Source organism: Herpailurus yagouaroundi, unplaced genomic scaffold (genome assembly GCF_014898765.1).
Source record: "Herpailurus yagouaroundi ecotype Mexico unplaced genomic scaffold, PumYag 141, whole genome shotgun sequence".
Taxonomy (NCBI): Eukaryota; Metazoa; Chordata; class Mammalia; order Carnivora; family Felidae; genus Herpailurus; species Herpailurus yagouaroundi.
In genome coordinates this window covers 19,456,864-19,469,866 of record NW_024412396.1, presented here as the reverse complement: position 1 = coordinate 19,469,866, position 13,003 = coordinate 19,456,864, and the positions used below count along the sequence as shown (strand labels likewise).

At 36.7% G+C, this 13,003-nt stretch overlaps 1 protein-coding gene across 4 annotated transcripts in view; it reads right to left on the bottom strand.

The window, feature by feature from the left end:
• Positions 1–13,003, bottom strand: part of LRFN5 (leucine rich repeat and fibronectin type III domain containing 5) — a 250,062-nt gene that overhangs the window by 14,798 nt on the left and 222,261 nt on the right. For 2 of the 4 annotated variants that reach the window (XM_040477023.1, XM_040477021.1), the window contains exon 3: positions 1,476–2,880. In XM_040477023.1, the coding sequence (XP_040332957.1) occupies positions 1,476–2,860 (1,385 nt within the window). In that variant the 5' untranslated portion in view covers positions 2,861–2,880. Of the gene's footprint in view, positions 1–933; positions 1,223–1,475; positions 2,881–13,003 lie in introns of those variants that run through there. The other 2 variants (XR_005790853.1, XM_040477022.1) reach the window with 2 other exon arrangements.

Below are 13,003 nucleotides of genomic sequence, written 5' to 3'. Positions count from 1 at the left end.
ATATATATATATATAGAGAGAGAGAGAGAGAGAGAGAGAGAGAGAGAGAGAGATAGATGATAGATAGATAGAGGCAGGTTAATATATATATTAGCTACAGGAAGGTGAGGGACAGAGATGTACACTCTTCTTTGACAAAGGGATACATAATGGATAGCCTAGGTAAAGAGCTGAGTATAAGAAGGACAAACTACTTTATGCATGCATCATAGTCCACATGACCATACATTTAGTGATGAGTAGGATTTTAGAAACCATTAACTTTAATCTCTTGCTTTTAAAGATGGGGAAATTAAAACTCAGCCATGTAGAACTTTGCCTAGAATTGATCATATGGCTAGCTGGGCCAGTGTTGTTTTTTTTCTACCAGTCCATGTTCATTTAAAAAAAAAAAAAAGTTATCTTATTTACATACATGAATGAAAATCAAATTATCTTCAAGAGTTCATCTGAGTATGTAATAATTGAGCTGATCTCATTTCAGAAAAGCTTGAAGATATATATATATATATGTAGAAGATACATATATATGTATATTTCAAAACCATGATTTTGCATCGTGTCCTAGGAGTAATAATAGTCTATCATGAGTGAAATTTATGAAGAGGTAAAAATGTATATTTCCAACTGAAAACTGGACAAGATGTGACTATAAATCAATGAGGCTGAACTTTAGAAAAACATACCAGAAAGCCTATAGTCAGATGCAAATTCTCTATCAAAGTTGTTATGAGGAGATTACATATTTAACTCTAGTGACACTTTCACTGCTCAAAATATTGATAAACTCTCTTTGGAACTGTCTTAAGAACCAGTGTACATGAAACAATACACATGCACATTATTCAATCACCCAAAAAAAATCAGTCTCATTATTTTATAGTTACATCCTATTTTTGACCAAAAATGGCAATACCCATCTTGATCACCCACCTTATTCATAAGACTTGGCTCCAAATGGCTTTTGCTTGTTTCCAAAATTCAAATTCACCCTCAAAAGACGAAGATTTGCCACCACTGAGGATATTCAAAATAGTATGACGAAGGTTCTAAAGATAATTCCAAAAGTGCTTTGAGCAATGCCAGCATCATTGGGGTAATGGTATAGCCTCCCAACGTGACTTCCTTGAAGGAAAGAACACTCATGTGGATGTGTAAGTTCTGGTATGTTTTTGAATTTGTAAAATAAATCAGTCTTGTTCTCTCTCTGATAGTCACATCTCTTAGATGAGGGGAAAGAAAGTAAGTAAGCATCATATTAAATATAAATTTGAACTCTAAAAATAACACCATTCAAAATATTGTCCCACAGGTGATCACCTTTCACAAACCTTATATTACACACTTTAAACAACGGAGTGCTGTAATCACAACACAGGGTAGCACTGCCAATTAAAAAAAACAAATCAGTAGCACATTAACAAGCCCTACATTGAGTGCATGGTAAGTACACAAATCTGGTTAATTTTTCTTACCTGTAAACAAGGGTGTCATCATAAGTACCATTATACTGGATTTGGAACATACGTATTCCAGGAATATTTCTTTGAAAATTAAATTTAAGTAGTGCCGTGGATGATGTCGCTTCTGCTACTACAATTTTATCTTGACTCATTTTAGGATCACCATTACTACTGCTTGCATTAGAACCTGACTTCGTAGAAGTTGAGATATCTGAAGAACCAGGATCAGGCTCGTGGATATGGTTTGTACTGTTGAGTAAGTGAGGGAGCTTAATTATATGAAGATCCACTGTTTGTGTTGCTTCCCCAGCAGGATTGGAAGCAATGCAGGTAAAAGCACCTGTATCCTTCACAGTTGTGATAAGAATATCAAGTGTTCCGTTATCATACACCAGAGATCTTGTTGCATTTGAAATAAGCTTCCCTTCAGGAGAAATCCAGTGAATTGCAGGTTCAGGGTCCCCCCTGGCTTTGCACCTCAGGGTTGCCCTTTGACCTTCCAGCACTCTCATCTCATGCGTATGACGAGTAATGAGAGGAGGTTCACATAAAAACTCTTCCTCAGGAATTGACCAAAAATAGCGGCCAGTTAAAAGTGCTGGAGAAGCACAAGTCTCTAGGTCATCTTCTCTGGACAGACGTCTCAACCACAACAATTCACAATTGCAATGCAAAGGGTTTCCACCGAAACTTAATGCAAAAGTTGATGGGCTGATTATTCCTGAGGTTGCTAGTACCTGAGCTCGCTGGAAGAGAGGATCAGGTGGTAGCTTCTGCAATTTATTTGATGTTACATCAAGCCGAGTCATCTTGTGCAAGTGGGAGAAAGTCCCTTTGGGAATATTATCAATCATATTATGATCCAAACTAAGGGTGTGCAAGCTAACCATCTTTTCAACTGCATCCCAAGGAATCGTTTCTAAATTATTGTAGGACAGGTCCAGCTCCTCAAGGGCAAAGACATCATCAAATGCTGTAGAAGAGATTAAAGTCAGCTGATTGTTGTTCAGTATCAAATGATGGAGATTGGAAAGCCCACTGAACATATCGTTTGTAATTTTAGTCAATCTGTTGCTATTCAAATGCAATGCCCTCAAATTTCGCAAGTCAGCAAAAGCATGAGGTGTGATAAAACTTATTGTATTCCTGGATAGAGTCAGGTCCACCAAGCTGGTCATATTGGCAAAATCTTTCCTTTTAATATTTGTAACAAAATTGTCTGCCAACCGCAGCTCCACAGTTCTTCTGTCGATGTTTGGTGGAACAAATAAAAGCCCTTTCTTGGCACAAAGGGTTGCGAGATTAGGAGACAAAATCTGACAGACACAACGCTTTGGACAGATCTGAGCTCTCACTGCTATGCCAATGAAAAACAGATAAAAAAGAAATTTTTCCATTGTAGATCAGATTTAAGAGCCTGTAAGAAAAGACACAAAATGTAGTGTTAGCATCCAATCATTTCACTAATGTCCACATTCCCACTGGAATAATCCTTTAATGCAAATTGCAGTACAGAAGCAATTTACTCTTTTGTTTACTTAACAAACAAGTATAAAATATCTACTCTGTATTGCAGGCTACAATTGACACCAGGATAAAAAATATACCATTCATGGCCTTGTGGGATTTAAAATCAAAAGGGAAAACAAAGAAACCAACAGATTATTACAATTCTGTAAATTATGTGCTATTTTTGAAATATGGCCAGGGTGCTCCATGGACGCATAAAAAAAGTGACATTCAGCCCAGATTGGAGGGTAGGAGTCATGAAAGTTCCCCATAACCCTGAAAGAAATCTTGTCAGTTCAAAGATTAAAGATATACTTAACGATTTGAAAGCATTTCAATTTGTCAACATTTGTTATTGCTAACTTTGTGGTGTATTTGAAAGTAATTAATCATTAATAAAATTGTATTCATCTTTACAAACTATCTTGAACATACTACAATTTAACTGCAAATAAAAGCTCTTATTCTCAAAAACAAAAATGCTAAAAATGCACCACAAATGCTCTGAGCTCCTTAAACATTAGAATATTTTATAATATAAAATTGGATTTTTTTTAAATTTTTTTAATGTTTATTATTTTTGAGAGAGAGAGAGACAGAGAGCAAGCAAGGAAGGGTCAGAGAGCGAGAGACACAGACTCGGAAGCAGGCTCCAGGCTCTGAGCAGTCAGCACAGAGCTCCATGTGGGGCTCAAACTCACAGACCATGAGATCATGACCTGATCTGTAGTTGGCTGCCTAACTGACTGAGCCACCCAGGCACCCCTAAAATTGGATTTTTACAGATAATTTTTGAAAAGCAGTCATCAAAATTCTTGACAGTGAGTCCCAAAAGGTACTATAATTATAATTCCATTGCTTCTTTTCTTAAAATCTTAATGCATTTATATTTATCCAAATATAATTTTAAAAATCTTGGCATTTTGACTTTCCAATTTGATCTTAAGTATTTGTTCTTGGAACTAATCATCAAAAATTTAAATACTGGGGCCCTGGGTGGTTCAATCAGCTGAAGGTCCTACTCTTGATTTCGGCTCAGGTCATAATCTCAGGGTCGTGAAATTGAGCCCCACATTGGGCTGTGCATGGGGCATGGAGCCTGCTTAAGATTCTCTCTCTGTCTCTCTGTCTCTCTGTCTCTCTCTCTCTCTCTCTCTCTCTTTCTCTCTTCCTCTGCCCCTCCCCACCTCATGCTCTCTCTCTTAAAAAAAATTAAAATACTAATACATAAGCAATTAAAAGTTCTTATAAATTATGGGTGCCTGGTTGGCTCAGTTGGTTAAGTCTCCAACTTCAGCTCAGGTCATTATCTCACAGTTAATGAGTTTAAGCTCCGTATCCAACTCTCTGCTCTCAGACACACATCCTGCTTTGGATCCTCTGGCTCCCTTTCTTGCAGTCCGTCCTCTGTACTTGCTCTCTCTCAAAAATAAACATTAAACAAACAAACAAACAAACAAATAAATAAATAAATAAATAAAATTCTCATAAATTACATGTAGTTTCAAATGTCAATGAAAATGGCTGGAGAAAACCAGTCACAATTTCTAATTAATGAAAATATAAAATATGGACTTCTTCCAGAAAGAATAGACCTAGTTTCCTAAACAAAATATATTCTTATAGATTTGATTTCTTTTACACCTAGTTTATCTCCTATTTAATGTGGTTGTTATGAACAAGCACTGTCAGTCTCAACAAATGAAATGGTCTTACTCTTCTGTTTGTGACAGAATAACTAGTACTAAACTAGCCTTTCCACAAGAAGCAGCAAAAAAAAAAAAAAAAGTACAAAAATATATATAACCATAGATTTCACACATTGGAAAAAAAAACAGCACAGTATTGTGATCCTTGGGAAACGTGAACAAAAAATAAATGAACCCTACTGCTGCTCCAGAGACACTTTGTTTTTTTAAAAATTTTTTTTTCAACGTTTATTTATTTTTGGGACAGAGAGAGACAGAGCATGAATGGGGGAGGGGCAGAGAGAGAGGGAGACACAGAATCGGAAACAGGCTCCAGGCTCTGAGCCATCAGCCCAGAGCCCGACGCGGGGCTCGAACTCACAGAGCGCAAGATCGTGACCTGGCTGAAGTCGGACGCTTAACCGACTGCGCCACCCAGGCGCCCCCCAGAGACACTTTGTAAAGCATAGCACAGGGAGAGAAAACCAGATGACACATGAACTGAAGAGTATGGACTGGAGTGCAGAGTCTCTGGTGGCTTGAATTTATGAGGCGAAATACCAGAAAAGAGTTATCCAAAGAAAGAACTTCAGCTATCCTATAGGTAGAAACAGGGCAACAGATACTAACCATACTGAAACTCTGGCGGAGAGAGGGAAAAATGGGGAAAAAAAAGTGAACAAAAACTCAGTGACCTGTGGAAAAATATTTAGAAGCCAAAAATATTAAGAAGCATATAATCGGAGTATCGGCAGAAGTCTATAAAGTAGATATAAAGGCAAAATTTTTTCACATTTGTGATAAAAGAAACAACAACACATAAATCCAAGCTCAAAACAAGGAAAACTATACCAGGACACATCATAAGCAAATTGCAGGTAACCAAAGGAAAAAAAAAAATCTTAAAAGGAGTCACAGAAATAAGATACATTACAAGAAGATAAACTGAACAAAGTGAAAATAATAGCTGACTCCTCACTGATTTCATTTTGGAAATAAAGCAAGATAGGAGACAATGGAAAATATATTTTAAATGTTGCAAGATGGGGCGCCTGGGTGGCTCAGTCGGTTGAGCGTCCGACTTCGGCTCAGGTCACGATCTCGCGGTCCGTGAGTTCGAGCCCCGCGTCAGGCTCTGGGCTGATGGCTCAGAGCCTGGAGCCTGTTTCCAATTCTGTGTCTCCCTCTCTCTCTGCCCCTCCCCCGTTCATGCTCTGTCTCTCTCTGTCTCAAAAATAAATAAATGTTAAAAAATTAAAAAAACAAATAAATGTTGCAAGAAAAAAAGAAAGTCCATCAATATGGGTGGGATATATATCCATAAAAGATGAAAGTAAAATAAAAACATTTTGAGAGAAACAAACTGTAAGTTTCATTACCAGAGGAACTATGCTGTAAGAAAATATAAAGGATGTTCTCTTCAGGTTGATGGAAAATTGTATCAGATGGAATCTTGAATCTTTATAAATGGATGGAAAACAACAGAAATTGTATATCTGTGGATAGATATAAAATATTTTTGTTGTGTTTTAACCTGTTTCTAAATAGTACTTCTGGTATGAATATTAAAAGTTACAAAATAAATGAACATACAAAAAAAAACCCCACATCGTTTGCACCCCAGTAATCAAATAAGCTGGATAAGCTGGACAGCATTTTCTTTAATAACATCATAATGCTGAGGATATAAACCTACAGTAACTATATTCCAGAAGGTGATATATTCTTGGATGAAAGGGAAGAGTTCCATAGATGTCCCCTGACTTCCCCCTCTCAAACAGGAAAGTAAGTAAGAGGAACTATCTAGCATAAATTAGGGTAGGGAGAGGCCAGCCTACTTTTTTTTTTTTTAATGTTTATTTTTGAGAGAAAGAGACAGAGCATGACCGGGGCAGGGGCAAAGAGAAAGGGAGACAGAAGATCTGAAGCAGGCTCCACACTGCCAGTGCAAGGCCCGAGGTGGGGCTTGGACCCATGAACCATGAGATCATGACCTGAGCTGAAGCTGGATGCTCAACCCACAGGTACTCTGCCTGCCTGCTTTTTAAGAGTTTAACAAACTTCTTTTTAATGCTTTATTTTTCAAAACAGTTTTAGGTTTACAGCGAAAATGAGAGGCAAGTACAGAGATTTCCTGTATACCAATTGCTCCCACATATGCACAGCCTCCACCATTGTCAACATCCCCCACCTGAGTGGCCATTTGCTACAATCGATGCATCTACTTCTGGCACATCATAATCACCTCTAGAGTTTATGTTAGGGTCCACTCTTGGTGTTGTACATTCTACAGGTTTAGACAAATGACAAATATCCACTATTATGGTATATACAGAGTATTTTCACTGTCCTAAAAGTCCTCTGTGCTCTGCCTATTCATCTGTCCCTGGCTCATCCCTGCAACTACTGATGTGTGTGTGTGTGTGTGTGTGTGTGTGTGTGTGTGTGTGTGTGTGTATTTACTACCTCCATAATTCTGCCTTTTTTCGAAAGTCATATAGTTGGAATTATATAGTATGTAGCTTTTTTCATATTTACTTCTTTCACTTAGTAATATGCCTTAATAATCTGTTCCTCCATGTCTTTTCATGGCTTAATAGTTCATTTCCTTTTAGCATTGAATAATAATCTCATTGTCTGCATGTCCCAACATTCACATATCCATTCAACTACTAAAGGACATTTGGTTGCTTCCAAGTGTTGGCAATTCTGAATAAAGCTGCTCTCCACATGGGTGTGGACACAAGTTTTTAACTCTTTCATGTAAATATCGAGGAGTGTGGTTGCTGGACTGTATGGTGAGAACATGTTTAGTTTTGTAAGAAAGTGCTAGACTGTCTTTCAAAGTGGCTTTGCCATAATTCCCAACAGCGATATGAGACTTTCTGTGGCACCATATTCTTGCCAGCATGTCATGTTGTCAGTGATCCAGATTTTGGTCTTTCTAATAGGTGTGTATTTGCATCTCATTGTTTTCATTTGCATTTCCTTGATGATATATGATGTAGGGTATCTCCACATGTTTTGTTTGCCCTCTGTAGATCTTCTTTATTGACGTGTCTGTCAAGGTCTTTGGCTCATTTTTAAATTATGTTTTGTTTATTATTATTGAGTTTTAAGAATTCTTTGTATATTTTCAGTAACAGTCTTTTCTTAGATGTGTCTTTTGCCAATATTTTTCCCTGTTCCTGGTTTGGCTTTGCATTCTCCTGACATTGTCTTTTCTGGAGCCAAAGTTTTTAATGTTAATAAAATCCAGCTCATCAATTATTCCTTTCATGGCTCATGCCTTCGGTGTTGTATATAAAAAAGCATCACCATACCCAAGGTCATTTAGGTTTTGTCCTATGTTATCTTTTAGGAGTTTTATAGTAGTGCATTATATGCTCTGAAGTTATTTCAGTCTGTCTCTGTTGTAGTATTATCGTAATTCAGTTCACAACAGCTTCACCTGTTTGGAGAGTGTGGCTGAGAATTTTCCTATTCAGGAAGGCAGGGGATCTTGGTTTTGGAGACCCGACTGTTTTACAGATGAATTATCTGATTTCCAAACATATGGAGACCTCAGTCAACTTTACATCTCTGCTTCCAGTTTTGTTTTTTGGGTTGTTTTTTGTTTTTTTTTTTTTTTTTTTTTTTTTTTGGTGGCCAATGAGATCTCTTCTATCTTTCACCTCATCCCCAGTTCTTTGCTTGTGGCTGCAATTGAGCTACCCTAGATTCTATGAAGGTAGAGGTTTCCTCTAAAAAGTTTTCTGTATCTCTCCAATGCCGCCTCAGACATTCTGTTGAAAATCTACATACTGTATGGGAAGAAAAGAACTGAGCTCTCCATCCCCTCTTAGTGGTTTTATAGCTGCAAGTCCTGAGTGACTAGCTATTCTTTGTGCTCTTCAATGTCTCAGCCATCATTCCTCCAAAGTTGAAAATCTGGGTTGCCTGGAAGATTCATTTCAATTTTCTTTCCCTCCCCCAATCCTCCCCATTTTTTTTCTTATCTGAAAATATAGAGTACCTAGGGAAATTGTCCCAAAGAAACAGAAAGCAGAATGTAGTTACCAGGGGTGTGGGGTTAGGGAATTGGGGAATGTTATGTAAGGGTACAAACTTGCAAATAATAGATAAATGAGTCCTGGAAACTAGTGCACAGTGTAGTAATTGCAGACAATATTGCATTATAAACATCAAAATTGCTAAGAGACTAGATCTTAAGTGTTCCCACCACAAAAACTGAAATAAGCATGTGACATGATAGGGATGTTAGTTAAGGCTACAATAGCAATCTTACTGCAATAAGATTATATCAAATAAACATGTTTTAAACCTCAAATGTACACAATGTTATATGACAATTACACCCCAATTAAAAAAAAAAAGCTATTGGGACGCCTGGGTGGCTCAGTCAGTTAAGCGTCCAGCTTCAGCTCAGGTCATGATGTCACAGTCCGTGAGTTCAAGCCCCGCGTCGGGCTCTGTGCTGACTGCTCAGAGCCTGGAGCCTGCTTCAGATTCTGTGTTTTCCTCTCTCTCTGCCCCTCCCCTACTCATGCTCTGTCTCTCTCTCTCAAAAATAAGTAAAAACATTAAAAAAAAAAGCTATTGAAGTCTTAAATCTCCATCCTGAATGTGAGTTTAATTGGAAATTGGGTCTTTGCAGATCATCAAGTTAAGGTGAGGTGATAAGTATAAACCTTAATCCAATATGGTCCTTATTAACAGGGGAAATCCGGACACAAAGATAGATATACACAATGGGAAGACAGTGTGAAACACAATGAGAACAGTATCTATAAACTAAGAAATGACTAAGGGCACCAGAATCTACGAGAGAGGAATAGAACAGATTCCCTTTCACAGCTTTCGAAAGAAACCAAATATGCCAGACTCCTTGATTTTGGACTTCTGGCTTCCATAAATGTGGGACAATAAATTTCTGTTTAAGCCGCCCAGTTTGTGGCACTTTGTTATGACAGTCCTATCAAATTAATTCAAGTCTCAAAAAAACATTTTCTGGAACAGAAGAGTTTCAGAAGTAAGATGATATTTATTGGAAACTTTCAAGTGTATGTGCATTTAGAATAGGTAAAACTAACCTACAGTGATAGAAATCAAATCAGTAGTTGTCTAGTTGGAGGATGGTTGGGAAAGAACGCAAAGAAATTTTGGGGAGTCATGGAAGTATTCTGTATCTTATTTGAAATAGTGATATATAGGTGTATATATTCAGCACAATTCATTGACTATACATTTAATATCCATTCATTAAAAAAAATAATGTTTATGTATTTTTGAGTGAGTGGGGGAGGGACAGAGGGAGAGAGGAGGACAGAGGATGCAAAGCAGGTTCTGTGCTGACAGCAGAGAACCCAATGCTGGGCTCGAACCCATGAACTGTGAGATCATGACCTGAGCCAAAGTCAGATGCTTAATGGACTGAGCCACACCGGCACCCCTAATATCAGTGCTTTTTATGTCCAGTATACTTCATTACAGTTGATTCAGTTTAAAAAAAGGGAATTTGGGTTTTTTGCGATGTTTTCAAATATTGGTTCCAGAGGAAGAAGAATTTATAAAGTGACACATTATTGGTAGCTAATCAGAACTTAGTCATATTTTAGAAACGTACTTTCTTAGCTCTGCCATATATCTTCAAAGATGGGATACCATTCCAACTCAAATTATGCATCCTGTTTCATAATCTGATTTACTTCCTCAACATATATACGGCCTGGTCTGATACAATTTCGCTACCCATACAGTGATTCAGAAAGTAACACTGAGTTTAGAATAAAATGTGGGCCACTTTCTTATTTGATGTTTATTTTTTGTTTAAATAAGACCTGTAAGTAAAGAGTCATATGAATTGTCAGTAATGAGCTTTCCCACGTTATCTTAGAACAGAGTGGAGATTTCAAAATCTGTAAAAGATGGAAGATGTGGGATCGTGTAAGGCAACAGTTTTCATTTCCGACAAGTTCATGTGCCAAGCCTTGATGTACTTATTAAAATTATGTAGTACTACTTGAAGGAATGGAGTGTGAATGGAAGAGCAGAGCAGCTGTCATGCTTTGTTGGAATTCCTGATTTAAAAATGTATGAAGATCATCCAACACACTAACCTCAATCTTATCTGGTTAAGTTAAACTCTGTTAGAACATCTGTCTATTGCTTTCTCTAACTGGTTAAACGCAAACCACACAGAACTGGTTTTGATAATAATATTTGAGTGGGGATGTAACTCAGCAAATAGTCATACAGCTGCAGCTCTCTAGATAATATGTACACATCTCTACATTATATGTTTTTTCAAGTTAATTCTTTTCAGACACAAAGTGACACATTTATAAACAAGGAAGAGTCTATCACACAAAACTGGAAAATGATTTTCTAGTACTGCATCCTTCTTTCAGCCCATGGCTGTTACATCACATATGCTCAAGAGAATCAGTATTTATTTGGCAACTAAAATAGGATATACAAGCAAATTTAGGTTTTACAACCAACTGAGAGCATAATCTATTCTCTGCAGAAACCAATTTATGGTACCAATATGGTACCAATTTATATGTTGAGTTAAAGGAAAGCTATTGGGCCCCTCGGGAGCTGCCTTGCCATCATTCAACGGAGCTCTACCAATTCAATTAGTGTCTCTTTGTCCAGGCTAATGCTGGAGATCAGATGCTGATGCCTGTTGATGCTGATGAGTTGCTTTAGGATGTGTCAAAATGGTCACAGTGTTGCAAAGGAGATTTTATAACACAGTTTATATGAAACACAGTAGATATTCATTTCTAATATTTAAGGTTTTTTGCTTATTTTTTCCAAGGATTATATATGACATCATAAGTCTATTCTCTCCTAAAATATATACTGAGGATATCGCTATTGAACCTGTTGAATTCAAGACTCAAACCAAGACAACTATAACCTTGAACAATTATCCTCGATCTTCGATTACAAAAGTCACTAGTAAAATTCCTAAATACACTGAAAATTAAACTTTAAAAAAATTCACTCATGCATCTCTTCCCTCATTCTTTTATTAATTTCTTCAGGAAGATTTATTTAGCATCTGCACCACATGCAAGGCACTTTGCTAGAATCTGCAAAGTTTACAAGGCTGGGATCTGACCAGGACAAGCACGTTCACAATTATAATAGAAGGCAGATGGTGAAAAGTTTTAAACCAACATACATTTTGATATTTAAATTTACAGAAACAAGATGGGTCTTTGAGTTAATAGAGCATCCTTAATTTTTGTTATCAATGTGTGTATTGATACATGTATTTTTTATTCAACATGGGACATGTGTCCAGCAACCCATAGTATTTACATTAATAGACTACAGATATGAGCCCAGTTACTAAAATAAACTTAATTATCTAAAAAAAAATAATAGTTACCATTCACTGAACACAGGTAAACATGAAAGAAGTAGTAGTCTCTTTTATAGATGAGGAATGAGATTGAGATACTGATAATTAAACCAGTTTACTAAATGGAATATTTAGCATGCTCTATCTAAGCAGTAGATATGTAAACATTTCAGTACCTCTTTGTTTTATTTTGTGTTTTAAAAATGAAGGTAAAAGCTACATAGAGAGATGTTTTATTTCTTTTATAATGTTTTTAATATTAATTTTGTTCGCTTATATTAGGAAGCTAAGACTGATTTTTGTGCAATGTATATATCATATCAAGTCCTATTTAATCTTTGCACAACTTCATAAAAGTGGTTATTTTTTCCCATTTTATATGATGAAATAAAACTTAAGAAATCTTAAGGAATCCCCTCAAGGCTATACAAAAAGAAAACAAAAAAGGTAGGTTTAAGATCGAGATCTACTTCCAAAAATTCATGCCTTTCCCAGGATAAGAAGATGCTTTATATATATTATTTACGTGTGTTTTTCTGACTATTAGGTGATTTTCAGACATAAAGATTGCTGATTCTGACAACAATGACTCCTTAAATTCATAAAGTGATTTACTCATTTATGATCCTGATCTCTGTTCATAATCAAATTACACTTAAAGGGTGCTGGCAGGTTACTATCATGGAGATTTAAGGGCACCTTCACAGAGACTTCATGACAACCCAAATGACATACTTAACCACCATCATTCATTTCTGTTTTGGTATGTCAAGGCATGACTGAAGCTATCCAAACACTTAAATCGATAATACTAATTATTCTCTTAAGAACAGAAATTCTACCTAATAGAAAGGAGAATGATTTCTGTGTATAAAGAGGTCTCAGTATTTTCCCACTGATACGGACTGACCTATCCCTTTTCTTGCCCACTGCAGACACTCCACAATGTCCTTGAAGGTCCATGG